Source organism: Oryctolagus cuniculus, chromosome 7 (genome assembly GCF_964237555.1).
Source record: "Oryctolagus cuniculus chromosome 7, mOryCun1.1, whole genome shotgun sequence".
NCBI classification, from domain to species: Eukaryota; Metazoa; Chordata; class Mammalia; order Lagomorpha; family Leporidae; genus Oryctolagus; species Oryctolagus cuniculus.
This window is the reverse complement of record NC_091438.1, coordinates 46961614-46988933: the sequence shown is the minus strand read 5'-3', so window position 1 is coordinate 46988933 and position 27320 is coordinate 46961614. Positions and strand designations below refer to the sequence as shown.

At 55.4% G+C, this 27320-nt stretch overlaps 1 protein-coding gene across 6 annotated transcripts; it reads right to left on the bottom strand.

Annotated features, from left to right (window-relative positions):
• Positions 1-58: 58 nt before the first annotated feature.
• On the bottom strand, positions 59-12707 carry SEMA6C (semaphorin 6C). 6 transcript variants are annotated; one of them, XM_051856057.2, is made up of 20 exons: positions 12424-12707; positions 10362-10410; positions 8488-8659; positions 6799-6913; positions 6468-6531; positions 6264-6320; positions 5811-5912; positions 5520-5610; positions 5237-5356; positions 4983-5071; positions 4469-4686; positions 4089-4220; positions 3705-3857; positions 3334-3507; positions 2956-3102; positions 2613-2687; positions 2489-2544; positions 2343-2387; positions 1967-2062; positions 59-1544 (listed from the first exon to the last, which is right to left on the bottom strand). In XM_051856057.2, the coding sequence occupies exons 3-20, from the start codon at positions 8603-8605 to the stop codon at positions 511-513; spliced, it is 2886 nt and encodes a 961-aa protein (XP_051712017.2). In that variant the 5' UTR covers positions 8606-8659; positions 10362-10410; positions 12424-12707; the 3' UTR covers positions 59-510.
• Between the last annotated feature and the right edge of the window lie 14613 nt (positions 12708-27320).

The window sequence follows — 27320 nt, the reverse complement described above, 5'->3', positions numbered from 1 at the left end:
ACCCCTCCCTCCCCGCCGACCTCTCCCTCCCCCGCCGCGAGTGAAGGCAGGCAGCGGCTCGGGGACACAGCTGTATTGGGAAGCGGAGGCTCCTACACAGTAGGAGGAGGCACGTCCCAGTCCCAGGAGGCCCGAGAACTCTGTACACAACGCGCGCGTGGCCCCAGCCCCGTCCGTCAGTCCGCCCAGTCTGTGGAGGAAGCCCAGAGGGGCGAGTTAAGGCAGCTTGGCTGTTTGGGAGCGGGGAGTGGGAGTCTGCCGGTGCCCCCCGAAATGCTGTGGCTCACCGAGGGGACGAGCTTCTCACCTCCCACTCCTCTCTCGAGGACAGGGGGGAAGACAGTCGACAGTCAATAAATAAACCCGAGGGGACAGGGGACCCCGGGAGACTCTCAGAGTCCAGGAACGCTGGGGGTGGGGAACGGGAGAGGAGGAGGTGGCCTGTCCGTGGAGACGCGTCCGCGGCCACGGCCTTGGAGGGTGCCATTTGAGGCCGTGGAGCTGTTCTCTTTAAAAGTTAAAATGGCTGCCACTAGGGACGGCCGGGTGAGAGGGCCCGCCGAGGGGAGGCTTCGGGGACTTCTCCATGTCCGCCCTCTTCAGGCCGCGGCCTCGGTACCCCTCGGGCCGGCCCAGGTACAGGAGGTGCCTCCCGGGACCCCCAGAGTACCTGGCGGGCCCTCCCGAGGGCACCCGAGTGAGCAGGGCAGGTGGCGTACGGTGGGTGGAGAAGGGCAACCTCCGGCTGCCCCCAACCCCCAGGCGGGGAGCGGGGGCGGAGAGCGCGGGTCGGGCGCTGGGGGCCGCGCACTTGCCTTCGGGGGGCACGTCCAGCCTCAGAGGCGGGGCACACTCCCGGGGTAAGGGGCTGGGGTCTGCAAATAGCGCCGGGGTGGGCGCAGGCTCCGGTGGGAGCGGCCGCGAGGTAAAAGGGGCTGGGGCTGGCGGCTCGGCCCCCTTCCTGGGCGACTGCGGGCCGTGCAGGTAGCGCAGCAGTTCCTCCAGGGTGGTGACCTCCACCGCCTGCCCGGGGCAGCCGGGCGGCGGCGGCCTCACCAGCACGCGCTGCGCGGGGGCGCCCGCCGCGTTCCCGCCCCGCGCGCGGCCCGGGCCCTCCTTGGCGTTGTTCCCGTTCTGGTTCCACTCCCAGGGACCCCCGGCAGCGCGGAGGTGCTTGGCGGGCAGCTCGGGCGTGGACTCTGGGGTGGGCAGGCAGGCCAGCTCCGGCGAGGGCACGCCGTCGGCAGGAGGCAGGAAGGTGGTGTAGAGCTGCGGCGTAGGCGCGGCGTCTCCGTCCTTGGGCTGCGGCGGCGGCTCTGGGCCCCCGCCGTGCAGCCGGGCCAGGCTGCGAAGGGAGAGAGGGCGCGGGAGCCCGGGGGTCTCGATGTCTTTGCTACGACGTCGGTGGGCGCGGCGACAAGCACAGGAGACCAGGAGGCCAGAGACCGAGGCGCCCAAGGCGAAGGCCGCGGCCACACTGGCCAGGAGGAGTGGGATGGGGACCGAGCGGGAGGCCAAGGCTGGGGGGAGGTCCCGGCGCACGCCTGCCGACCGAGAGGGAGGAGGAGGGAGGCTCAGCCTCGGGTAGGGGGTGCGCGGGACCGGGCAGTGCCTAGAGGGGGCGCGTTGGCAAGTTCCGAAGGCTCAACATTTGCTGCTGCTCAGGTACACGCCACAAAGCCGGACCCTTCCTCAGGATTCGCCTCCCCGGGCCCCCTCAACACACGCAGCCCGTCGCACCACCCGCCTGGGCCTGGGAGTCCCCAACCCAGTTCTGGCCCCTGTAGCCATGCCATGAGCAGTTGCCACACTGCCGGTGCAGCAGCAGGCCGGATGCCCGGCTCTGCGGAGGGAGGCTCCAAACTGGCGTTAGTGAGCACCGAACCCGATCAGGCAGGAGCCGGAAAAAGCCCCAGGGACAGCAGCCCCACGCTTCACTCCTGTCCCTCCCGGGAAGCCCCCTTACCCTGAGTGTGAGCTCCAAGAGTGGAAGACTGGGGCCGGGGGTGGGCATCACTGGGGGGACTGGGGGTCTCAGGGGAAGGGCCAGGACCCAGAAGCACTGGTGACAAAGACCAGGTCAGAGCCAGTGAGGCTCCTGCTCTCAAGCCCCGCCCCCCGCCTTACCACCCCCTCCTCTCGAACAGGAATCTGGAACTTGCGGTGTGGGGATGGGCTCACCATGCAGGACAGTCTTTCATTTGTTTATTAAAAACTATTTATTAGGCACCCTACTGTGTGCCAAGCTCTGAGCTCTGTGCTGGGGGGGGCCGCCGCCGCTAGGGGGCGCACACGTGGTGTGGGGGCTAAGCAAGGGGAGAAGTTGGGACAGGTGGACTCACCATAAGCAGAATCCCCCAGGCCAGACTGACTCCCGGTGGCCCCATCTACAAAGAAGGAGAGGCGGGGTGAAGATGGGGGCCGGGGCCAGCTTCCAGAAGAACGGGTGCGAGTGACAGGGAGGAAAACAGAAAGCCACCGCGGTTACCTTGGCAGTCACCATGCTCCGGGGATTCCTGGCTCCCAACCCAGTCCACATCGGTCCTAGGAGAGGGAGGGGCTCAGTGCAGGCCTACGCCTCATCCCCGGCCCCCCGCCGGGCCCTCACTTACCCACCACCTCTGACATCCACGCAGCCTCTGGAGCTATGCCATCCACAGTAGGGGTCCTGAGAAGCCAGACAGCTCCTGGGAAAACAGTCACGCGAGGCTGGGACCCTCTCCACCCCAGTCCCATGCATCCTGCTGCCGCTCTGCTCACCTGACCCGCAGGAGGCTCCCGGCCCCACGTTTCCATCCCACTCCCCCCAGTCTGCTTTCCACCCTGGTTGCTGCCCACCTTGAGAACGGGCGAAGCACCCCTTCATCCCACAGCCCCCCTCATCGCCCTGCCACACCGGGACTTCCGCTTCTGCGTTCCTCTTGGCCCAGCGAACTTGCCCCGCACCCCTCTCACCTGCGACAGGCCCCGTGCCGGGCGCAGCGGCTGAGTGGGAAGTGGACGATACAGCCAGAAAAGGCCACAAAGAGCCTGTGACCCTCCGTGTCCAGCTCCAGCCCTATGATGCGTCGTGCTGTTTGGACGGCCCGCTTGCCACCGCACCTAGGGTGAGGCCACCATGGATCAGAGGAGCAAGTGACGCTGCCTGTCCCCTGGGTGTGCTGAAGAGCAGAAAGTGGGCAGGGCACAGCCAGCTGAGCACAGCCCACAGAGCCCCTCTGTCCACGCCACAGCTGCTGTCCCACAAAGGCCAGTGCTGGAGGTCCCAACCCATCCCCACGTCTCCCATGTTGCCACCTCCCATCCCGTCCCTGCGCCCTCCAAAGGCCTCACCGGGAGGGGCTGTAGGCGTCAATCTCTTCCAGTAAGACAGGCTCAGCTCGCCCGGAGCGCCCCCCTGGGGGCAGCACCTTCAGCACTGTCCCGTCGTTGGAGCCGAGGAACAGGACAGTGGTGTTATTGTGGGGACCAGCCATGCCGTCCACAGCTACCTGGGTCAGGAGGGCCCTGAAGGGACAGGCCTCAGGTCAGGGTAGCCTGCCTAGTGGGAGCCGGCGCCCTTCTGGGAGGAGAGCCCGCTCCTGTGCCCGTCCCCGGGACCCCAGAGCTCCCTCCTTAGCTCTTTCCCTTCCAGCTTCATGAGTTTTTCCTCCCACCAATATGCTTCACCTGGTGGGCAGGGGCAGCGGCTTTTAGCCCCGTACCTGCTGGTGAGAGTGAGGAGAGGCTGATGGGTGGCAGGTGGCACAGCGGGGTCCAGAAGTGGGTGAGCCTTGATGAAGATCAGGACATCATCAGGGAGGTCTCGAGAGGAGGGGAACAAGGCCGCTCCACCTACTCCTGCACAGGAGCCCGGCCTGGTGGGCACACGGCAAGGGGCCGCTCAGCACGGGGACCTGGGCTGCCCCTGCTCCCGCCCCGCCCCGCTCCCCTCCCTGCTGCAGCTCTCCAGGCCCACTGCCAACCCACTGGGGCCTCTCCCTGGGCCTTGGACACCTGACCCCCTCCTCACAGTGCCGTCTCGGAAGCAGACACTGCTTCTACCTCCCCCCCACCCCCCTGGCAAAAGCCAGCCCCATGCTGGGTACCTGGGTGAGGGTACCCTGTCCTCAGACACAGGGGTCCAGGCCCCATCCAGACTCCTCTGCTCCTTGAACTTGCCCTCAAACCCACGCTCAATATCATCCAGGTAGAAGGCGCAGACCGCAGAGCCAGGGATGCTGGGGGAGTGAGAAAAGAAGTGGGGTGGGTGCTAAAGGGACTGCAGGGCTTCTCCCAGGTAGGAGCCGCGGCTCCCTGAGACTGAGGAGGCGAGGCGGCCACTGGATGCCATGCTAGGGGGACAAAGGTGGGCAGGACCGCAACTGGCTCTGCTCGGAGCTTCCCTCTCCATCCCCATCATCAGGCTTCGAGAGGGGGGTTTGGATGCCAGTGAGGCGGGGACAGATTGGGCCACCCCAGAACCCACCTATTGGTCTGGGTGGTGAAGACCCCAAAGAGAGCAGAGCGGCCATGCAAGTTCACAGGCCCAGTCAAGGCTTGTAGGACATCAAAGTAGAAGGTGGAGTCCCCAGGGACGGAGCAGTTGAGCCGCAGCTTCAGGAAGGAGGTCCAGTGGCGGTCCAGGGCCCGAGGGGAGCCGCCCATGTCGCGTTTACAGACGCGGGCTACACGGGAGAACTGCACCTGAGGGAGGAGAAGGGACGAGAGCCGGCTGGGTGAGAGGGACGTGGTGCTTCAGGGCACGGGAGACACACGTTAGGATCACAGCACATGAAGGGCATGGGGTGCCGGGTCAGCACGGGGGCGGGGGGGCCCGCAGGATGTGGGGGCAGAGGCCTGGAGGCTAGGCCCACTGGGGGGCTCAGAGCCCAAGGCATTCTGGTGTGCAGATTAGGGTCGAGAGGTCTCCCCTGACTCAGACTGGCTCCTCCAGGACCAACAGAAGCCCGAGATCCTCTCGCCGGTGCCCACGAGCTCACCCTGCCCATCCGGGAGTCCTCCACAGAGACCTCTCGGAAGAAGAAGTAGACATGTTCTCCGTGCTCCAAGGCGTGCACAAAGTGCGGCTCTGCGGTGGGGAGCGACAGGTGAGGCTATGGGGGAGGACCCGTGGCTGCTCAGGGGTCCCCCACCCCGCTTCCACTTTGTCTCTCCCCCTCGCACAGCGCACCCCCGGCACACTATCTGAACCTTCTCCCCAAGAACAGTCCCCCTCCCCCAGGCCCGCCCTGACCTCGGAGCCACTTGGAGTCGTACTTGGCGGAGCGGAGTGGGGGCTGAGACCCCAGGCTTCTGTAAACAACAGCATCACTGGCCTGGAAATCTGCGGCTGTGGCTGAGTACAGGCTGCCCTCTGGAGGGCGGGGGAGGGCTCAGGCCAGGGCTCAGGGATCTGTACCTCGCCCCTCCTACCGAGGCCTGGCCCCCGCCCCCACCTCCGCCCTCCACTTGGGGGCCTGAGGGAAAGACCAAGTTGGAAGAGGGTGCTCCCTCCAGCCACATGCCCGAGTGCGCACCTGCAAAGATGGCCACGTTGGACTGGGTGGCATCAAACGGGCACCGAGCCTGCCCACTCAGCTCCTCACCCTCCTGCTGCAGCGAAGTTATCTGGAGGCAGAGGGAGCAAGTTCCTGGAACCCTCGGGGTCTTGGAGTTTGGCTCCATAGCCCGCTTCCTCATGTCTCCGTGCCCCCATCCAGAGTCCTCTGGACCCCCTGCAGCCCGGGCACTGCTGCTCTCCACCCCCAGGCCCTGGTCCTTCCCCCATCAAACTGACATCCGTCCTGACCCCGCCCACTCCTCCATACCCCATAGCTGCGGCACACTGGGCTGAATGAGTTCGTCCCACAGGCAAGAAGCGTCTGCGAGTCCCAAGGAACAAGGACACGGATGTAGTTGTAGCACTCGTCCTAAAGAGCCCAAATTCTCAGTCAACGACAGGGGTCCCTGGGACTGGGACTGGGGGGGGGGGGGGCGGGGATGCCCCTGAGCCAGCTACAGCACTGTGGGGTAAAGATGCAGCCAGGCTGTCGCTCGCCCCGCAGTCTGGGGCAAGTCTTTGGGCCTTTTGAAGCCTCCCCCCCTTTTCTGCGAGGAGTGCAAAGGAAAGGAAAACCCCGACTTCGTGCCCGTCCCATTTTCCTCTGGGGCCTGAGCTGGGACAGGCGGGCAGGGCACTGGGCATGCCTGAAGCCTGCAGGGTGGAGGCTGCGGGCTCGCTGCCCCGCTCCTTCCCTCCCCAGTCTCAGCCCACTCCTCACCGTCAGCTTTCCCCGGACCGCACAGTTCTCCACATCCTGGCTCCGCCATGTCAGATACTGAGGAGAAGTAGCAGAGGGATGATGGTGGGGCAGAACCTCACCCCTCCTCACGCTGTGGCTCCTTCTTCCCACCCACGGGGCCCCCGTTAGACCCGTCTCAGGCTCGTGCCCAGGCCCATACGCCCTCCGGCCGCAGCACCTCACCTTGCTGGGCACCAGGCCCTCCCTTTCTTCTTGGGCTTGGAGATCGAAGGAGAAGACGTGATCCCTGCAAGAGCAGGCGAGGAGGCGTGAGAGTCAAACCAAGGCTCCTTAGCCCACTTGAGCTCCTGAGCCCCCGCCTCACCCCTGGTCACTGCTCAGGGCAGACAGTACGGCCTCCTGCCCCTCCCCCCACGCCTTGGCATTTGTGCCCCGAGTCCAAGCGCGTCTGTGTCCCATGGCTTGTGCACCTGCACGTGTCCCCTCCATGTGGGTCCCATGTCTCCCCAGCCGCATGCAAGTCTGCCTCATAACTGTGCCTCGGCCAGTTTACCGGGCAGCCACCAGCAAGGTCCGGTTCAAGGTGAGGAATCTCTGGAAGTCCAGCCCAAGTTCTGCAGCCACAGCATCATCCTCCAGGCCCCGGAACCAGGCTAACGGGGGAGCACCTGGAGGACAGGGAGAGGTGCGGTGCTGAGGGCCAGCCAGAGCACCCACGTCTCCCCTGACTGCCTCCAGCAGATGGAAGCCGGCCATGGACAGCTGGATATGTGAGGTGGCCGAACACTATTAATAAAAATAGTATCAGTGACGCTGAGCACTTAATCTCCTCCAGGCAGTGTGTGTTAGCGCTTTATTATTGTTTTAAAAAATTATTTTAATGTTTATTCATTTTATTTATTTAAAAGGCAGAGCTACAAAGACAAGAGAGGTCTTTCATTACCAATTCCCCAAATGTCTGTGACAGCCAGGGCTGGGCCAGGCCAAGGCCATGGGCCAAAAACACCACCCAGGTCTCCCACATGGGTGGCAGGGACTCAAGCACTTGAGGCATCATCTGCTGCCTCCCCGGCACATTAGCAGGAAGCTGGATGGGAAGCAGAGGCAGGACTTGATCCCTGAAGCTGCGGCCACGCCACAACTCCTGCCCACGTTAGCACCTTAGGTGCACTGTCTCATTTACCTCATTACCCTTACGAAGCAGTACTAACACGGGCCCATTTTACAGATGCAGAGCCTGAAGTTTCACACAAATGTGAACAAGCTCATTTTTCGTGGAAGTGGTTGGCACCAGCATTCAAGTTCAGGACTGTCCGACTCCAGAGCTGAGCCTACTCCCGTCTCAGAACCCCTTGGGACTGGCAGTTCCCTCTCTCGCCCACCCTGGACACCGTCCCGTCTGGAACATTCACTCACTCCTTTCCTCTCTGCACCCACCCCTCAATTTCTTTATAGGCCACCTTGGCACTTCCAAGCTTCTACCTCCTCTGACCAACTCCTGCATGCCCCCAGCCTGACCACGGAACTGTAGTCCTCAGTGGTCCAGGGGGGCCCAGTGCAGGCACAGGCGTCGTATGGGTCACAGCGTGCTCAGACCTGCGTCTGGCACGCGTAAGTGGTTACTATTCTTACCTATCTCCCAACTCCCAATAACCCAACTACACTTAGCCTTAAAATGCTACGTAACCTTAAAAATCCTACAGATATTTGTAGATAAAGGAGCTTCTCAGAAACGTGGGTTTACACTTCCTGCCACGGCGGGACCTAGGCTTACTGGTGGCGCAAGTGGGATGGAGGGTGGGGAGAGGTGCTGGGAACCACTGAACTAGTCCCAGACTCCATTGTAGCTAAGAACAATAGCAGACAAATGTAAAGGATGCACTTTGCGCCAGGGTTCTCGGCACTTTACATGCATTCAATCCTTAAATATCTCCAAGAGGTTGATTCCTGTTATTGTCTTTATTTTGGAAATGAGGAGACTGAGGCAAAGAGAGGTTAAATAACCTAAGCAAGGTCACACAGCCAGGGAGTAACTCAGCAGGGATTCAAACCTGGCTTCTTGTCGACCATATAACCCTGCCTCTAAGAGAGAAAGCAGGCCCAGGGCTGAGGAGCCGCAGCCCGGAGGTGCCAGCTCTCTGTGTGCTCGCAGGATGCTGGGGCCCTCCCACCCGGGGTGGGGGCTGGGGGGGGGCTCTCAGTGTTGCTCACTAAGGGGGCAGGGTCGCTCTGGGGCACTCACCATGCAGGTCAGAGGTCAACAAAGGGAGCGGGTCCTGAGGAAAGGCGGCCTGGGTGTGGGGAAGTGAGAGCAGCAGCAGCAGCAGCAGCAAGGGCATGAAGTGGGGGGCACGGGGCATCCTGTGCGGGGCAGCTCAGGCCCCAGGGGGTGCCCCCTCACCCATATGCTGGCCCTGAAAGGGGAGACAGAGAACAGTAGGGGAAGGGGCCAAGTTCCCTCCAGCCTTGACGCAGGCAGGCTCCTCTCACAGTCTACCCCCAGAAGACCCCGGGGCGGGGCGGTGGGGGAACGCGCTCTCTCCAGCACTGCCCTAGACCCAGGCGGCTGTCACTGTCACTCAAGGCCCTTCCCTCTGCAGCCAGCCCAAACTGGCTGCTGTGGGGCGTGTCTGCATGACCCCAGGTAAGGACAGCGCGCGCCTGCCACCCCTCCTTGCCTTCTCACCCAGCCCTTCCTCCCCTCTCCTGGCTGGGGCTGGGACGTTCGGTAGGTGACACCTCCTGGCCCCCCTTGTGCTTACCCCATCTCAGCTATAATTAGACACTCAAGCCTTAAAAGTATAAATAGTGACTCCTTGGCACCAGGAGGAGGAAGAGGGCATCAAGTCAGTTTCCCCCTCCCCTGCAGACCCCCAAAGCACCCTGGGAGCAATGCAGCACTGAGCCCAGGCAGAGGCAGCTGGGTGGCAGCCAGGGTCCTTGCTAGGGTTGAGGGAAGACCAGGGTGCAGGGGGCAGCAGCCTAGGGGTCATCGTCCTGGTCTAAACTCAGGCCTCAGGGGCCCTTCCCACGGCTAGGGAAGAAGCTGGATAGGGAGGGGAAGGGGGCCTGTCTCAGCCAAAAATGAATCTGCATCAAAGCCAGATCAGAGGCTAAATTTAGCTCTGGCTGCAGCTGTCTCCTCGACCACTGTGCCCCCTCCCAGCCTCTCTAGCCCCCTGTTCCATCTCTGGCTCCTAAGAACCAATGCATGTACTTAATGGGGGGGGGGGAGGGGAAGCAGACCCACCCCCTCTCCGAGGAGCCAGGGATAAAAGGGACTGGTGAGGCGAGATGGCTGATGTGCCCCTCTTTCCCTTCCTCCCCTCATCGGGGCTGCCTGTAAAATTGAAACATAAATAATTCAATGACAGGCAATTGTAGCCCAAAGTCCAGGAAAAGATGGATATGGTGGGAGAGATGATGAGACAGGTCTCCTTCCCCCCCGACAGCCTCCCCCAGCCAGCTGACCCTGGCGGGGACCCACAGAGGAAGGTGCCTGTCAGCTTCCTGCCTTCCCCTGGAATTGAAGTGAGGGGCTGTGCAGGCTCTGGAAATCAGGTCACGAAAGGTAAGAATCTTTCTTTCGTGAAGTGCTAACAGTAGTTCCCCATGCCACTACGAACACTAAAGGAGAAACCGGGGACTCCAGGGCAGGCCCAGCCCTCCTCTTTCTCTCCAGTAATTCCAGTCCTGGAGGCAAGGCCCAAGCGTCCCCCACCCCCAATCCAGCGTCACTGGTGGGGAGGCTGACGTCAGGTAAGGTCCCGAGAGACTTGGAGGAGGGGAAGGGTTAGGAACGCCTAATGATGACCCCTTCCCCAGGGGCACAGTCCTCAGCGTCAGCAAGCTAACGACCCTCTGGTCTGAAAGGCTAAGCCTCCTTCCTGGTCCCCATCCCAGGTTTCCGGATGCCCAGCCTCCCAGGGGAAGAGGAAGGGGCACAGCTTGTCTCCTCTCCTTGCCCCCCCCCCAAGTTGCCCTGGGCAACTGGTATCTTCACCCTGGAAACAACTTTGCTTCCTGGCAAGCGGGGAGTGCAGCCAGACCCTCTTCCCGCTCCAGGCCGTGCCTGCCTCCATCCCCCGCCCTCAGGAGCTGCTGTCCTTTCCTTACCTGGGATGGTGACACCTGGGGGGTTTGAGGGGGATAGGAGACCTCTGACCTGATGAAACAAGGGACAAAAGGAGGGAAGAGCCTGAGTTAAGGGTCCTTTACCTTAGAAGTAAATGTAAAACTCAGGGAAAGTCTGTGGAGGCCGCTCCCCCCACCCCCAGGTGCTGCCCTAGGGGCAGGGTAGGGGTGGCGATGACATTTAGCATTAGCTACATTACACTGGCACTAGTGGCTTCCTGTGCAGAGATGTGAGGGCAGGGGACACTTCCCAGCTGGGAACTCCTGGAGCTGCAGGGCCAGCCTTGGAAAAAGGGGACCCTGGGAGAGTTTGCAAGGCAAGAGGACCACTCCCATGTTAAAACCCTCAGAATCCAACAGCCTTCCTTAGCAAAAGCGCTCTAGCTAGGGACAATAGAGGCTAATTTGCATCTCATTTACATGCTTTTCATTTCCAGGCAAAATGCTCTGATAGCGAGCACCCCCAACCCCTTCCTTCTTCCCGGAGAGAGCAGGCCCTGTCTCCCTGCCCCCAGTTTGTCTACTCCTGGGCCCCCACCCCTCTTCACTTTAGGCTGGATTAATCCAGCCTGTAATAACACTTTGTGTTGCCCCCCCACACACACACTCAACTGTGACATATCTTTCAGAGGGATGCCCATGGTTGTTTTGGGGGAGTAGCATCTGGGCGGCTCCCACCCAACCGCTGGCCTGGAGAAAGGTTCACAGTACCCGGGAGGAATCCCAGCTGCTTCCCGCCCTCCCTCTGAAGCCAACGGGAGAGACCTGGCCCACTCTTTCTCCCCCTTCTAGATCCTCCCTTGCTGGGAAGAGGAAACAGCCTTTCTCTTTCCTCCTGGCCCAGCAGCCACCTCTGGGGAGTGGCCAGGGTCAAAGCCAGAGTCTAGCGGAGCTGGGGAAGGGACGGGGAAGGGGAGACCAGGCTGGGGACAATAGCAGGAAGCCCTTGGGCTGGTTGCCCGCCCCCCGTCCACCTTCCTCAGGGGAGCGAGGGCGCTCCGAGGACCTGGCAGGACGACAAGGTCCCTTCTCCAAGACATTTCCCCCACCTTAGCTTGGCTTTCAGTCCCAGGCTCAGCACCTACCCTCCCTCCCACCCAACCCCCAAAGAGGGTAATCCAGGTGTCTGGAGCCTTGCAAGAGGTGGGCCTGAGGCCAGGGGCTCGACGTGTCTCCCCCTCACTGGATCCAGGGCTCCGACGAGGGGCGTGTAGCAGAGTCTGGGCCGGGACCGGGTCCCAGAGCCACGTTAGCGGGAGGAGGGGCTGGAGGGGCCTGCAGGCGCAGACCAAGTGGGGCTGGGAGCGGGGGGCTGGGGAGCGGAGGCGGGTCTCACAGGCCAGGAAACAGGGCCAGAGGCTGGGAACCGACGAGGGCGGGCCCGAGGCCAGCGCGGAGCTCGGTCGGTGGGTTCGGGATGCAGTCACCAGCTGGGCTCTTCTCCTTCGGAGACCAGTCTAACAAAGCCCCGAGCGGAGTGGGGTGAAGGAAGGAGATGGGCGCTGGGACTGATGTGTCTCAGGGCCCCATTCCCAGACTCTGTGCCCAAGCCAGTCCTCTGGGGAGTGTTCGGTCTCCCGCTTGCACAAGGACAGACGTGCAGCCCTGACACCAAAGTCCGGAACATCCTTCTCCCCATCCCCGCAGTGGCATTGAGAGCGGCCGCTTCTCCGAAAGTCTGGGAGCCTTAGTTTCCCTGCTGGGGAGGGGGGTGGGCAGGAGCCAGGTTTTCCACCCTCTGCATGGTGCGTGCCTCCAACAATCCCTTGTCGTGCTCCCCCATCCAGCTCGATGCGACTCGGAGAAAGCCCTGTCGGAAAAGGCGCCCAGCCCCTTTGCCCAACAGTGCAGTGATGGGGCTCGGCCACGATCCCTTCGTCCCCCGCGCACCCCGACTCTGACGGCCCTCTCCGCCAGCCAGGCTCACAGCGCGCCCGCACCCGCCCAGATCCCTCTAGCACTTCGGAAGCTTGCCCCGGGCCGGTGGCGCCCACTCATCCCTCCCCGTGTCCCCGCAGCCCCATCCCTGTCCCCGGGTACTTGCTCCGAGATCCGGGTCAGCGGGAGAGAGATCGCAGTGGGCGGCCAGCGGCCCCGCGCTGCACGGAGTTCGCAATCCTTAGTTGGGCTTCAGGAGATGTGTGACGGGCGTCACAAATGGACAGTGCTTGGATCTGGGCTCCGGGTTACTGTCGGGTCGGGAGAGCCCTGGGTCCGAGTGCAGCCCCCCACTCTGTCCGCGGATCCGCGGAGGAAAACAATGCGACCGCCCGGAGCTCTGGGCTCGGCCCCAGCCGCCCCGCCCGCCTCCCAGCCGGACCCGCCTCCGGCCCGCCTCCAGGTCGCCACAACTAATCCCGCCCTCGGAGGTCGGCTAAACACCGCCTTCTCGTCACCTCTCCGCCAATGGTGCTGCGCGGGGAGGGGCGCCGGGAGCCCTGTCCACCTAGAGCGCCAGGCCGGGAGGGCGAGCGGGAGAGCGGAGCCAGGCGAGACATGGAGAGACCCGCAAACAGCCTCCCAGACGCGGACAGAGAAGGAGACACACACACAAGACACAGGCAGGCTGACAGAGGCTCTGGGAGCAAATCTCACAAAGACGGAGGAGAAGCTGGCAAAAGAGACAGGAAACCCGGGGGCCTCGGCGGGGCTGGGCTGCGGAGCCTGCGCGCTCCTCCCCTCTCCTTCCCCTCAAAGGCTTTGGCGACCCTGCCGCCTAGGGAGTCTCCCGCCTCTCTCCTGCTCCGCCCCAGCCCTACTCTGTACCGTCTCACTGGGCTTTTTTTTTACCTCAGTCTCCTTATTTCTCCTCATGTGCTGCCCCTGGTTCATCCTGACCCCAAAAAAGAGGTCTGGGAAGGGGACAAGACGGTGTCAACAGGAGGTTTCCCTGGTCCCCATCAGCTCCCCTCTCCTCTACAGTCGTGGCAGGATGGACTTGGGCCACTGCAGCAGGAATGAGGGAGCCAGGAAGCCAGGGTGGCTGGCAGGCAGGCTATTAGTTGATGGAAGAGGACAGGTGAGAGGGGCTGGAGCCAAGAGACCGATTGACTAATGGACTCACTCAGGAAGAGGAGCCATGGAGAGACCTGAAAGAGGGTGGAAGTGACCAGCTGCCCTAACCTCACATGGACTGAGGATTAGTGATGTCCCGTCTTTCCTCAGAGGGCCCTGGACAGCCTTCCAAACAGAAAAACTGCTCCTTTTCCATCCCTACCCCCCATAAAGACCCTTTGATGTTAAGAATGTCAATGAGGAGGAAGAATGAGGCTTCCACCTTGGTATTGCCTGCTAGGATTCTTCCCTGCGTGGAGCTGGGACAAATGACATTCTCAAAATTCCCAAGAAAGTAGGTGGCCTAGGAGACATTGGCACTCTTGGATAGTTTTATCTGAGTGGGCACTTCCACCCACATGTTGGCATCTGGACTAGAGGAAAAGAGAGGCAGAGGTTTGCACTTCTAGGCCAGCCTTACAGGACTGGGATCAGGGCGGGTTAAACCCCACTGTGAGTAAGCAAGACACATAAACACACATGCTGAGAGACAGACAGATATTTAAGACCAGGAGAACCAGTGAGATAAAGGAATCAGCAACAATGATGAGTTGCTGAGAGATCCTGCATCCCAGGCAATTCATTAGACAGCTGGGGTTGTTTCAAAGACTGGAAAATAGTTTTAGGAGAAAGATATATATACCGGCACTCAGGAGTTCAATCTCCACAGTTCCTAGCACAGGGCTAGATACTCAAATATGAGGGGTCTTCAAACAGTTCAAGGAAAGTGAGCATTATGAAAGCAATGTGTGGCTTAGCTGGTAGAGCCACCTCCTCCAGTGCTGGCATCCTATATAGGCACCAGTTTGAGTCCTGGCTGCTCCTCTTCCAATCCAGCTCCCTGCTAATGTGTCTGGGAAAGCAGCAGCAGAAGGCCCAAGTCCTTGGGCCCCTGCACCCATGTTGGAGAGCCAGAAGAAGTTCCTGGCTGCTGGCTTTGGATCAGCTCAGCTCCGGCTATTGTGGCCATTTGGGGAGTGAACCAGCAGATGAAAGATATCTCTCTCTCTCTATCTCTATCTTTCTGTAACTCTGTCTTTCAAATGAATAAGTAAATCTTAACAGACAAAAAAACAAACAAACAACGGGTTGATTTTAAAGTTTTTGAGCCAAAATAAACCTTTTTTTTTTTTTTTTTTTTTTTTTTTTTTTTTTTTTTTTTTACAGGCAGAGTTAGACAGAGACAGAGAGAAAGGTCTTCCTTTTCCATTGGTTTACTCCCAAATGGCCACTACAGCCAGCACTGTGCCGATCCGAAGCCAGGAGCCAGGTGCTTCCTCCTGGTCTCCCATGTGGGTGCAGGGCCCAAGCACTTGGGCCATCCTCCACTGCACTCCCAGGCCATAGCAGAGAGCTGGACTGGAAGAGGGGCAGAATCTGGCGCCCCAACCAGGACTAGAACCCGGGTTGCCAGCGCCACAGGCGGAGGATTAGCCTAGTGAGCCGCGGCACCAGCCAATAAACTCATCTTTCAATTCTGGCTGTTTTTGTTTAAAATTTACTTACTTATTTTAAATGCAGAGTGACAGAGAGAGGAAATAGATCTTGCATCCTCTGGTTCACTCCAAAATGGCCACAACAACTGGGGATATGCCAGGCCAAAGTCAGGAACCTAGAACTCCATCCAGGCCTCCCAAGTGGGTGCAAGGGCCCAAGCACTTGAGCCATCTTCCACTGTTTGCCCAGACGATTAGCAGGGAGCTGGATCAGAAGCAGAGCATCTGGGACTCTGGTAAAGGATGCTGGTTGGCATGGCAAGCAGCAATCTAACCTGCTGTGCCACAATGCAGGCCCCACCTTTTTTTTTTTTTTTTTTTTTTAAAGCAGGGGCCAGCACTATGATGCAGTGGGTTAAGCCCATCCCATATGGGTGCCAGTTGGAGTCCTAGCTGCTCCACTTCCAATCCAGCTCCCTGCTGATGACTCGGGAAAGTGGTGATAGATGGCCCAAGTGCTTGGGCCCCTGCACCGTGGGAGATCCAGATGAAGCTCCTGGCCTAACCCCTACTTTTGTAGGCATTTGGGGAGTAAATCAGCAGATTGAGGATCTCATTCTGCTTCTCATTCTCTCTGTTACTCTTTCAAATAAAATAAATCTTTCTTTAAAAATAAAACTACATTAGACATAAATTTCTAAATGGAAAGAAAAAGATAATGTTCTTCATGATGAAGGATGATAGATACATTTTATCATGGAGGACATGAGAACTTTGGAGGGAGCTGGTTTGGTGCAAAAGAAAGAAGAAAATGTTCCAGAGAAATAGCTTAAGCAAAAGCTTTCTTTGATGAGCATGGAGCCTAAAGCATGCAGAGCAAAAGATCCTGTGAGGCTGATAAGTAAAAAGGCATTAGTCAGGAGCAAGAGAAAGGGAAAGACAGAGACAAATTGCAGAAGACCTAGAATGCTAAGGTGAGTAGCTTAAATAATCTGATAGGAGTAGGATGCTATTGCAACTCTTCTTTTTGTTTTGTTTTTAACCAGGAAAACTATTAGCAAGAAAACAAGCTCATCCAAGGATGAAAGGAGAGGGCAATCAGCCAAGGATGATAGTACTGGGGATGGAAAGAAATGATGTATCTGAGAGCTACGTCAAAAGACAAATTGGGGCCGGCACCGCAGCTCAATATGCTAATCCTCCACCTGTGGCGCTGGCACCCCAGGTTCTAGTCCTGGTTGGGTGCCGGATTCTGCCCCTCTTCCACTCCAGCTCTCTGCTGTGGCCTGAGAAGGCAGTGGAGGATGGCCCGGGTCCTTGGGCCCTGCACCCGCATGGGAGACCAGGAGGAAGCACCTGGCTCCTGGTTTCGGATTGGCACATCACACCGGCCGTAGTGGCCATTTGAGTGGTGAACCAACGGAAAAGGAAGACCTTTCTCTCTGTCTCTCTCTCACTGTCTAAATCTGCCTGTTAAAAAAAAAAAAAAGACAAATTGGGGGCGTTTGTTCGTTTGCCCTTATGCCCCTTACAACACCAGCATCCCATATCAGAGCAAGTGTTGAATCCAGTTGCTCCACTCCAATCCAGCTCCCTGCTAATGTATCTGGGAAAGCAGCAGAAGATAGCTCAAGTTGTAGGGCCCTGCCACCCACATAGGGGAGACCCAGATGGAGTTCTAGGCTCCTGGCTTCAGCCTGACCAGCCCCAGTCAATGGGGCCATTTGGGGAATGAACCAGTGGATGGAAGATTAGTTCTCTCTCTCTCCCTCCCTCTCTCTCCAGTCTTTAAACAAATAAATATATCTTTAAAGAAAAAAAGACAAATCAAGGTGACTCTGTTCCTATTTCCCTGGTGTTCTGAAGAAAATCACATAATCTCAAAGATTAAGTCTTTGTAAATTCACTATCTCCAAGCTTGGAAAATCACCCTTTCCCAATCCCTAAAAGCAGTTCTTTCTTTTTTTTTCTTTTTTAAGATTTATTTTATTGATTTGAAAGACAGAGTCACAGAGAGAGGTAGAGACAGAGAGAGGTCCTCCATCTACTGGTTCACTTCCCAGATGTCTGCAACAGCTGGAGCTGCGTCGATCCAAAGTCAGGAGCTTCTTCCCAGTCTCCCATGAGAGTGCAGGGGCCCAAGGACTTGGGCCATCCTCTACAGTTATCCCAGGCCACATCAGAGAGCTGGATCAGAAGAGGAGCAGTCAGGACTAGAACCAGCGCCCACATGGGATGCCGGTGCTTCAGGCCAAGGCTTTAACCTGCTGCGCCACAGCGGCAGCCCCCAAAAGCAATTATTTCAAGCTTCTTCCTTTTTTCTCAAGATTCTTTCTTTTCCACTTCCTTGCTCGTCTCAGCAGAACCCACATCCATGTTCAGAGAAAAGAGAGGTCATAAAAGGAGAATTTCACCAATTTTTTGCCACCTACAGATGCACCAAGGCACATTGTCTTGTCTCTCATACCCCAGTGGATGAGGCAGCCACATACGTCATCTGTCCACTTGACTGTAAGCTCCAGGCAGGCAGGGTCAGCAGCTGTCTTGCTCACCACTGTATCTGTGGGGAGCAACCGGACTAGACTAAGTTACTCGAATTAGGACTTATTCTATGCATCTGCTCTCCCACAATATGGCGCTGGGAGAGAAGTAAACAGCTTCCGCACAGCTGCCTCCAGTTCAACCAATTAACTGTAGGACTTGCTCCTGATTGGAGAGCAGCGTACTCAGCCGAGTTGGGATTGGCGGAGGAGGACTATAAAGGAGGAGAGAGACGGCATGCACCAGGAACATCTATGGGGAACATCTAAGGGAACCCGTGCAGCCCCCGAGAGAACCGGCCGGCGGGGTGCCGCTCCCCTGCGGAAGTGGGGAATGCGGCCAGGGGGAACTGCCCTTCCACGGAGGTGGAAGGGATAGTAGCCAACCCGGGAAGAACCAGCAGCAAACCCGGGGAGGGCCGAGCAGACAGAAAGAACAGCGCAGGGTCCTGTGTCGTTCCTCCACGAAGAGGGGGAGCGACATAATGGTGCCGAAACCCGGGAAGAACCAGCAGCAAACCCGGGGAGGGCCGAGCAGACAGAAAGAACAGCGCAGGGTCCTGTGTCGTTCCTCCACGAAGAGGGGGAGCGACATAATGGTGCCGTGACTCGGATATGAAGCCTAGACAGGGTTTAGTGTTGCTCCTCCACGAAGAGGGGGAGCGACATAATGGTGCCGTGACTCGGATAGGAAACCTAGCTCGGATAGGAAACTTAGAACGGATAGCAAACTTAGGAGGGAAGAAACGGGAAGAACTGGGAAGTTACCGGAGAGAGAGACTAGCAAACAGCCTAGGGAAAAGCCGGCCGAAAAGGGTGCCGGAAGAAGCTGTTGAAAGCCTAGGCATAGACTCGGATACGGACTACGGGGGGAAGCTGGGAGAAATCTTTAAGGTCGAAAGCGAAAGTGAAAGCTAGAACAAACAGACTCGGACGCGGACTGTGGGGAGAGGCCAGGAGAAATGAGGGAGGAATATCGTTGGAGGAAAGCTTGGGGAAACATACCGGGTAGAGAAAAATGTTAGGGAAATTGAAGCCGCGGGGGGCAGGCCAAGGCGGAGACGAAAGCCACTTTGGGGTTCTCAAGTTAGCCCGGGAATAGGGGGCGAAAAGTTGAAACCAGAAGCTGAGACGTAAGCCAGATTGGGATCCGTCTGATTAGCCCGGGGAGCAAAGGACGGGAAGCCAAATCGTGGGGCGGAGACGTACGCTGGGTTGAATTCGCCAGGCTAGCCCGGGGAACTTAGATTGAATCCTAGTGGCGGAGACGCAAGCTACGCTGTGTTACTCGCGGAAGCCGCCGCGTGCAGAGAGAGCACGGGGCGTGAATAGATAGGGAACGCTGGCGTAGGCCGTGGTTCAGACGCGAAAGGGTTAAGCGTGGAGACCGCGGAGCGCGCAAAGCCGAGCCGCGCAAAGCCGGGAAGCTGCGCAGATGAGAGAGGCGCGCGGGCTGAAGCGGCGCAGAGCCGGGAACCCGCCGGCAGGGCGAGGCGCCGGGAAGCCGCGGGGATAAGAGAAAACAGAAGTTTAGAAATGGAATGAGAGCGGGAAGCTGCGGGGATAAGAGAAACAGAAGTTTGGAAGTGAAGTAAAAGAGAAATGGGAATGCTGGAAGATAGAAGTGAAATGGGAGAGGTAGGAATGCCCGGAGATAGAGAAATAGAGAAAAATAAGGCCTCCCCTCAACATGCCAATTAGAAGGCTTGGATTCGGTCTGCCCGATTAGTGAGGCGATGAGCACCTGGGCGGCTAGCCGCAGGTCACCGAAGACAGGCACGAATTAACATCAGTAAGGCTTCCCCACAATACAACAATATTAAGCTTGGATTCGGTCTGCCTGATTTAAGGCGGTAAGCGCCAGCAAAGCTCGACCAGAGTATGAGCTGCAGGTCACCGAAGATAGGCACGAACCAACACTAATAAGTCTCCCCCACAATAAGGCAATGAGAAGGCTTGGATTCGGTTTGCCTGATAGGACTTGTAAGAGCCTGTGGCAACTCTAGCAAGTAGAGCAGAGTGTGTACCGCGGGACACCGAAGACAGGCGCGTATCAACGCCAAAAATAAAAAGAAAGGGGGATCTGTGGGGAGCAACCGGACTAGACTAAGTTACTCGAATTAGGACTTATTCTATGCATCTGCTCTCCCACAATATGGCGCTGGGAGAGAAGTAAACAGCTTCCGCACAGCTGCCTCCAGTTCAACCAATTAACTGTAGGACTTGCTCCTGATTGGAGAGCAGCGTACTCAGCCGAGTTGGGATTGGCGGAGGAGGACTATAAAGGAGGAGAGAGACGGCATGCACCAGGAACATCTATGGGGAACATCTAAGGGAACCCGTGCAGCCCCCGAGAGAACCGGCCGGCGGGGTGCCGCTCCCCTGCGGAAGTGGGGAATGCGGCCAGGGGGAACTGCCCTTCCACGGAGGTGGAAGGGATAGTAGCCAACCCGGGAAGAACCAGCAGCAAACCCGGGGAGGGCCGAGCAGACAGAAAGAACAGCGCAGGGTCCTGTGTCGTTCCTCCACGAAGAGGGGGAGCGACAGTATCCTTTCCACTTAGCACAGAGTGGGAAGAGTTGACTATGAACCCTTAGTTGAGTACATCTGTACTCTATCTCCCATATATGAGTGTAATTGCATATGGCTACAGATCCTTTCTCTTTCTCTTATTACTTTTTAAGATTTATTTGAAATGCAGATTGACAGAGAGAGGGAGAGAGGGGAAAAGAAAGACAGACAGACAGACAGACACCCAAATGGCGGCAACAGCCAGCTTCAGGCCAGGCTGAAGCCAGGAACCAGGAACTCCATCCAGGTCTCCCACATGGTGGAAGGGGCCCAAACACTTGGGCTATCATTTGCTGCTTTCTCAGGTGTAATAACAGGGAGCTGGATCAGAAGCAGTGCAGCCAGGAGCCAAACCCACACTCTGATATGGATTTCTTAACGTGGCATCAGCTTAACCTGCTGCACCACCATGCTGGCCCCTGTCTTTCCACTATTTTTAACCTTTCCATTTCTGTTGACATTCTCCTCTCAGCGTATACACATGCTCAGGTATCTCTCGTGATCCAAAGAAAAAAATTCTAAACATTCTCTTAATTCTTGTCTGTATTTACTTAATCCTTTAATTTCTCTTTTCCTTTCACAGCTCAGCATGTAGAGTCACCTATACACATTATATCCATTTGCATGCTTCTGATTCCCTTCTCAATCACTTCAGTTCTTGCCCCCACCAGCCCACTGAGATTCTTCCCATCAAGAAGACTAATGACCTCCTGGTCACATTCAATAAACAGCTCTCCAGTCTTTATCCTTTGGCCCTCTTTGTGGCAGTTGACCCTGTTGACTTCTCCTGCCTTGAAGTGGTCTCCTATTTAAGCTCCTGGGGTCCTTCGGTCCTTCCTTCTCTTGACAGAGACTAATATATATTATATATTATATAAATATATATATTATATAAATATATATAATATATATAAATTTATATATATTATATATAAATATATATTATTTATATATTATATATATTATATAAATATATATATATATTAATGAATGAAAGAGTTCACTTCTCTTAATATGGCCTTTCTCAGTCTTCTTTCTCTGACCTCTTCTTCATCACCGGGCTCCTTAAGGTCACGTCCTTAGCCATTTCTTCTTGCTTCACACATTCTCAGTGATCAAGATAATTTACACCAACAGTCACATTAACTTTTTACATGCTGTTCACCATAAAATCGTAGTCTTCAACTTAGATCTTTCTCCAAACTCTTTATACGGTTGCTTATTTAGCACTGTCTGAAGACAGGAAGCTTGTCTTTTGTCTTTTTAACCCCAGCACTTAGTCATAAAGTCTGGTATCCAGTAAGTAGAGGAAGAAATAAATGCATTGAAGATTCAAAGCTGTCATAACTGTCTCCAGTTATGTAAGGCCAAAGTCTTGCTTGCCTCTTGCAAGGCACACAGAACTTTCTCTTCTGGAGCTATCACAGTACTGATCTCAAACATGCTAAAACCTCAGCAAAACCAAAAAAAAAAAACTGCCATTCTGAAGGGTTTTTTTTCAGATAACTGAAGTTTATCCAGCTAAGTATCAAGGATTTTCATTCTCTTGCAAACAGATTATTCAGAAAGGTTTTTTTTTTTTTTGTTTTTTTTTTTTTTTTTACAATTTATTTATTTGAAAGACAGAGTTATATAGAGAGAAAGAGATGGAGAGAGAGAGAGAGAGAGAGAGAGAGAGAGATGTCTTCCATTCACTGGTTCACTCCTCAAATGGCCACAATGGCCAGAGTAGAGCTTATCCGAAGTCAGGAGCCAGGAATTTCTTCCCAGTCTCCCATGTGGGTGCAGAGGCCCAAGGACTTGGGCCATCCTCTGCTGCTTTCCCAGGCACATTAGCAGGGAGCTGGCTTGGAAGTCAAGCAGCCAGGACTTGAACCAGCACCCATATGGCATGCCGGCACTTCAGGCTGGGGCTTTACCCTGCTATGCCATAGTGCCGGACCCTAGAAAGGTATTTTTTAAAAAATATTTATTTATTTGGGGGCCAGCATTGTGGCATAGCAGGTTAAGCCTCCATTTTCAATGCCAGCATTCCATTTGGGTGCTGCTTCAAGACCCAGCTGATCACTTTTCATGCAGCTCCCTGCTAATGTGCCTGGGAAAGCAGCAGAAGATGGTCCAGGTACTTGGGCCCCTGCACCCACATGAAAGACCCAGGAGCTCCGGGCTCTTTGGCTTCAAAGCCTGGCCCAGCTCTGGCTGTTGCTGCTATCTGGGGAATGAACCAGCCGATGGAAGAAATCTCTCTCCTCCTCCTCCTCTCTCTGTAACTCTTTCAAGTAAATAAAAAATAAACATTTTAAAAATATTTATTTGAAAGGTAGAGTGATAGGGAGGGTGGGAGGGAGGAAGGAGAAGGGGTGGGGGAGAAAGAGAGAGAGATCTTCCTTCTGTTGTTTCACTCTTCACATGCCCACAACAGGTGGGGCTGAGCCAGGATAAAGCAGCCAGGAGCCCAGAACTCCACTCAGGATTCTAGGTGGCAGGGTCCCAAACAGTGAGCCATCAACTGCTGTTTTTCCCAGGCACATTAGCAGGAAGCTGGACCTGAGGCAGAGACCAGCACTCTGATATGGGATGTGGGTAACCCAAAAGGCAGTTTAATCTGTTGTACCACAATGCCCACCCCATTAAAAAGACCAAAATTTAGAGTAATCTAGATTCACCTCTGGAGCATGGCTTTGGATTATTTCTGGGGCTGTCAGTCATCTGTGAGTGGACATACATTACATTCCTGCTTACTTCACAGGATGAAGATGGTGTAGGTAAAATGATTTGTAAACTCAAAAGCATTTCACACATTTAAAATAACCATTTTCTGGAGAAGGCACTGCCCCAAAGCAGGTAAAGCCATCGCCTGCAGTGCCAGCATCCCATATGGGCGCCGGTATCCCATACGGGCACCGGTTCAAGTCTCAGCTGCTCCTTTTTTGATCCAGCTCTGCTATGGCCTGGGATAGCAGTGGAAGATGACCCAAGTCCTTGGGCCCCTGAACCCACATTGGAGACCCAGAAGAAGCTCCTATCTCCTGGCTTCAGATCAGTGCAGCTCTGGTTGTGGAGACCATCTGGGGATGAACCAGCAGATAGAAGACTTCTCTCTTGCTCTCCCTCTATAACTCTACCTTTCAAATACAAACACACACACACATATACCTTTCAAATATATATGTATATATATGTATGTATGTATAAATATTTTCAGTTTGGGCATTATGGCTGCCTTTAGGGATATCCACATCCCATATCAGAGTTTTTGGGATTGAGTCGTCTCTGTTTTCTTTTCTTTTTTTTAAGAGTTACAGAGAGGCAGAGGCAGTGAGACAGAGAGAGAGAGAGAGAGAAAGAGAGTTCTTCTATCCGCTGGTTCACTCCCCAGTTGGTCGTACTCACGGAAGCCAGGAGCCAGCAGCTTCCTCCAGGTCTCCCACACAGGTGCAGGGGCCCAAGGACTTGTGCCAGCTTCTACTGCTCTCTGAGGCCATAGCAGAGAGCTGAATTGGAAGTGGAGCAGTAGGGACTAGAACTGGAGCCCATATGGGATGCCGGCACTGCTGGCAGTGGCTTTACTCGCTGTGCCACAGCGCCGGCCCTGCCTCTGTTTTCAACCCAGCTTCCTGCTAACGGGTCTGGGAGGCAACAGACGATGGCCCAAATATTTGGGTTCCTGCTACCTGTGTGGAAGACTGGATGGACTCCTGGGCTTGGCTTGGCGCAGTTCTGAATGTTGTAGGCATTCGGATAGTGAACCAGCGGATGGGAGATCTTTCCCTTCTGTCATCCTTTCAAATGAATACATAAATCCTTAGAAAGAGAGAGGCAGGGGCAGTGATCAAGGAAAACAGTAAGAACCCTAAAGCCTAGAATATATGTAATGAATATTGCTTGTGCCTCCTTTACAAGGCCAAAAAATCTTGCAGCTCTCAAATTGTCTGCTTTTTATTTTCCTAGTGTTTTGCTGCTGTTCTTATTATCAGTGTTCCTTCTTCTAAAAGCTCCTCATTGCTCTTTTAATTTGCTGCTAATTAAATGCTATGGGTTCAGAGATTACTAGAAATTAGCATAGATTACAAGAAAATAAAAGACAGACTTCTCCATGAGTGAATTAAATGAACAGTGTATGTGACTGATATCCTGTTGCCATTTTCCCCTTATCTCCTGACTCTTGGGTGTGTTTTGAATTTTTTTCAGCAAATATTTATTGAGCAGAGTTTGTGCTGGGCACTGTGCAGGCTCTAACATGATCTCTGCCCTCATGGAGTTTCCAGTCTAGTATGAAGGCAATGAACAAGAAATCACAAAAGACACTGAGAAGTGATAATTCCAGTAGAGGAGCTAAGTGATTCCATAGGACTACATGACATGTGGCTTGGAGGGTCATGGACAGCTTCATTTAAGATAGGACTTTCCAGCTGGAACCCGAAGGATGAGGAAGAATTCAGAGGGCAAAGAGGTTTGTCTGAAAACAGAGTTCCAGGCAGCGGGATAAGAACAGGAAAGGTCTAGGGCAGAGGAACAGGTAGAGGAAGGGGCTGAGGGAAGGAGGAGCCACACAATGCATACTGGAGAAACAGAGAATTCCAACATGGCAAGAGCAGAGTACAAGGGACAGACAAGAGTTGAAGCCGGGGCAGGTGTCATGGTGCAGTGGATTAAGGCACTGCTGGGATGCCCAACCAGCTTCCTGTTAATGCATCCTGGGAGGCAGCTTAGGCCCCTGCCACTCACGTGGGAGATTGGATGGAGTTCTGGGCTCCTGCTTTTGGCAAGACCCAGCATCAATCATTGTGGTCATTTGGGGAGTGAACCAGCAGAAGGAAGAACTTTCTAGCTCTGACTTTTTTCTTTCTTTCTTTCTTTTTTTTATTTTTTTATTTATTTTTTTGACAGGCAGAGTGGACAGTGAGAGAGAGAGACAGAGAGAAAGGTCTTCCTTTGCCGGTGGTTCACCCTCCAATGGCCGCCGCGGCTGGCGCGCTGCGGCCGGCGCACCGCGCTGATCCAATGGCAGGAGCCAGGAGCCAGGTGCTTTTCCTGGTCTCCCATGGGGTGCAGGGCCCAAGCACCTGGGCCATCCTCCACTGCACTCCCTGGCCACAGCAGAGAGCTGGCCTGGAAGAGGGGCAACCGGGACAGAATCCGGCGCCCCAACCGGGACTAGAACCCGGTGTGCCGGCGCCGCTAGGCGGAGGATTAGCCTAGTGAGCCGCGGCGCCGGCCTCTTTCTTTTTTTTTTTTTTTTTTTTTTTTTTTTTTTAAAGATTTTTTGTTTATTTATTTGACAGGTAGAGTTACAGACAGTGAGAGGGAGAGACAGAGAAAGGTCTTCCTTCCATTGGTTCAACCCCCCCAAATGGCCGCCACGGTCGGAGCTACGCCAATCCAAAGCCAGGAGCCAGGTGCTTCTTCCTGGTCTCCCACGTGGGTGCAGGAGCCCAAGCACTTGGGCCATCCTCCACTGCCTTCCCAGGCCACAGCAGAGAGCTGGACTGGAAGAGGAGCAACCGGGACTAGAACCCGGAGCCCATATGGGATTCCGGTGCCACAGGCAGAGGATTAGCCAAGTGAGCCATGGCACTGGCCCTCTAGCTCTGACTTTCAAGTAGATTAAAATAAATAAACATAGAAGCTGATATTGTGGCGCAGTATGTTAAGCTGCCACCTACAATGCTGGCATCCCATATGGGGGCCAGTTCAAGCCCTGGCTGCTCCACTTGCTATCTAGCTGCTTGCTAATGCACCTGGGAAAGCAGCAGAGGATGGCCCAAGTGCTTGGGGCCCCGCACCCACATGGGAGACCCAGAAGAAACTACTGGCTCCTGGCTTTGGCCTGGCTCAGTCCTGGCCATTGCAGTCATCTGGGGAGTGAAACAATAGATGAAAGATCTCTCTCTCTCTCTAACTTTGCATTCTAAATAAATAAAATAAATCTTAAAAATCATAAACACAGGCCCGGCGCCGCAGCTCAATAAGCTAATCCTCTGCCTGCAGTGACGGCACACCAGGTTCTAATCCCGGTCAGGGCGCCGGATTCTGTCCTGGTTGCCCCTCTTCCAGGCCAGCTCTCTGCCATGGCCCGGGAGTGCAGTGGAGGATGGCCCAAGTGCTTGGGCCCTGCACCCCATGGGAGACCAGGAGAAGCACCTGGCTCCTGGCTTCGGATCAGCGTGATGCGCCGGCTGCAGCGCGCCGGCTGCTGCGGCCACTGGAGGGTGAACCAATGGTAAATGGAAGACCTTTCTCTCTGTCTCTCTCTCTCACTGTCCACTCTGCCTGTCAATAATAATAATAATAATAAACATAAAAAAGAGAAAGATAAGCAGAATTCTGAATTTAGAAGATATTATGTATTTGCCTCCTGCATTTTAATCCCCCTTATTCTTATTTTCCAACTAGATTATAACCTTCTTGCAAAACACTTACTTTTCCTGCGATTTTGGTAGGATCACCTAGTATCGTCTCCAGTGTGCGATCAGTGATCTGGACCTTGGGAGTGATGATGAGAAAGCAGCCAAGACCCAATCACTGCCTCCAAGGAGGAGAACCCATAACCACCTCTACATCTGACTTCAGCTTACTCTCCAGCTTTTCACAACCACCCATCTTTCCAGTTTTCCCCTTCCTCTTAGAACTTCTTGTAAAATTACCAAATCCACTGTCTTTGATGATCCTCAGCCTGTGCCCTTTTGAGGGCAGGCATCTGGCTTAGCAGTTAAGGCACCAGTGTCCCAGATCACAGTGCCTGAGTTTAAGCCCTGGCTCTGGTCCAAGATTCTAGCTTTCTGCTGGCGTGGACCATGGGAGGCATCAACAATGGCTCAAGTGGTTGGGTTCCTTGTCCCACACGAGGGAGCTGGATTTAGCCCCCAGCTCTAGGGTTTGGCTATTGTGGGCATTTGGGGAGTGAACCAGCATATGGGAGCTCTCTCTCCCCCTTAAATTAAAAAACAAACCAACAACAACAAAAAACTTTCTTTCCTCAGCTCAATACTTTTCCACTGAGCTAAGTGCTTCATTCCCATGATCAGTCACCTACAATGTCTCCCCACTGTCTATAGCAAGTCTGAATTCTTGAGTGACTTTTTTAAAGCCACCATGATCTGGTCCTGCTCCTCTTTCACTTTTTTCTTCTCAACCTATGCTCTAGATACCCAGAATGAAAGCACCTGTTCCTGAAAATGTCTTGTATTTGTTTTATCCCTTGGATGTGTTTGTGCTGCTCTCATCATCTGGAAGCATTTCTTCCCCATATCTAGCCCTTTTTTTTTTTTTTTAAGATTTATTTCTTTATTTGAAAGGCAGAGTTAGGCAGAGACGGGGTGGGGGGAGAAAGAGAGAGA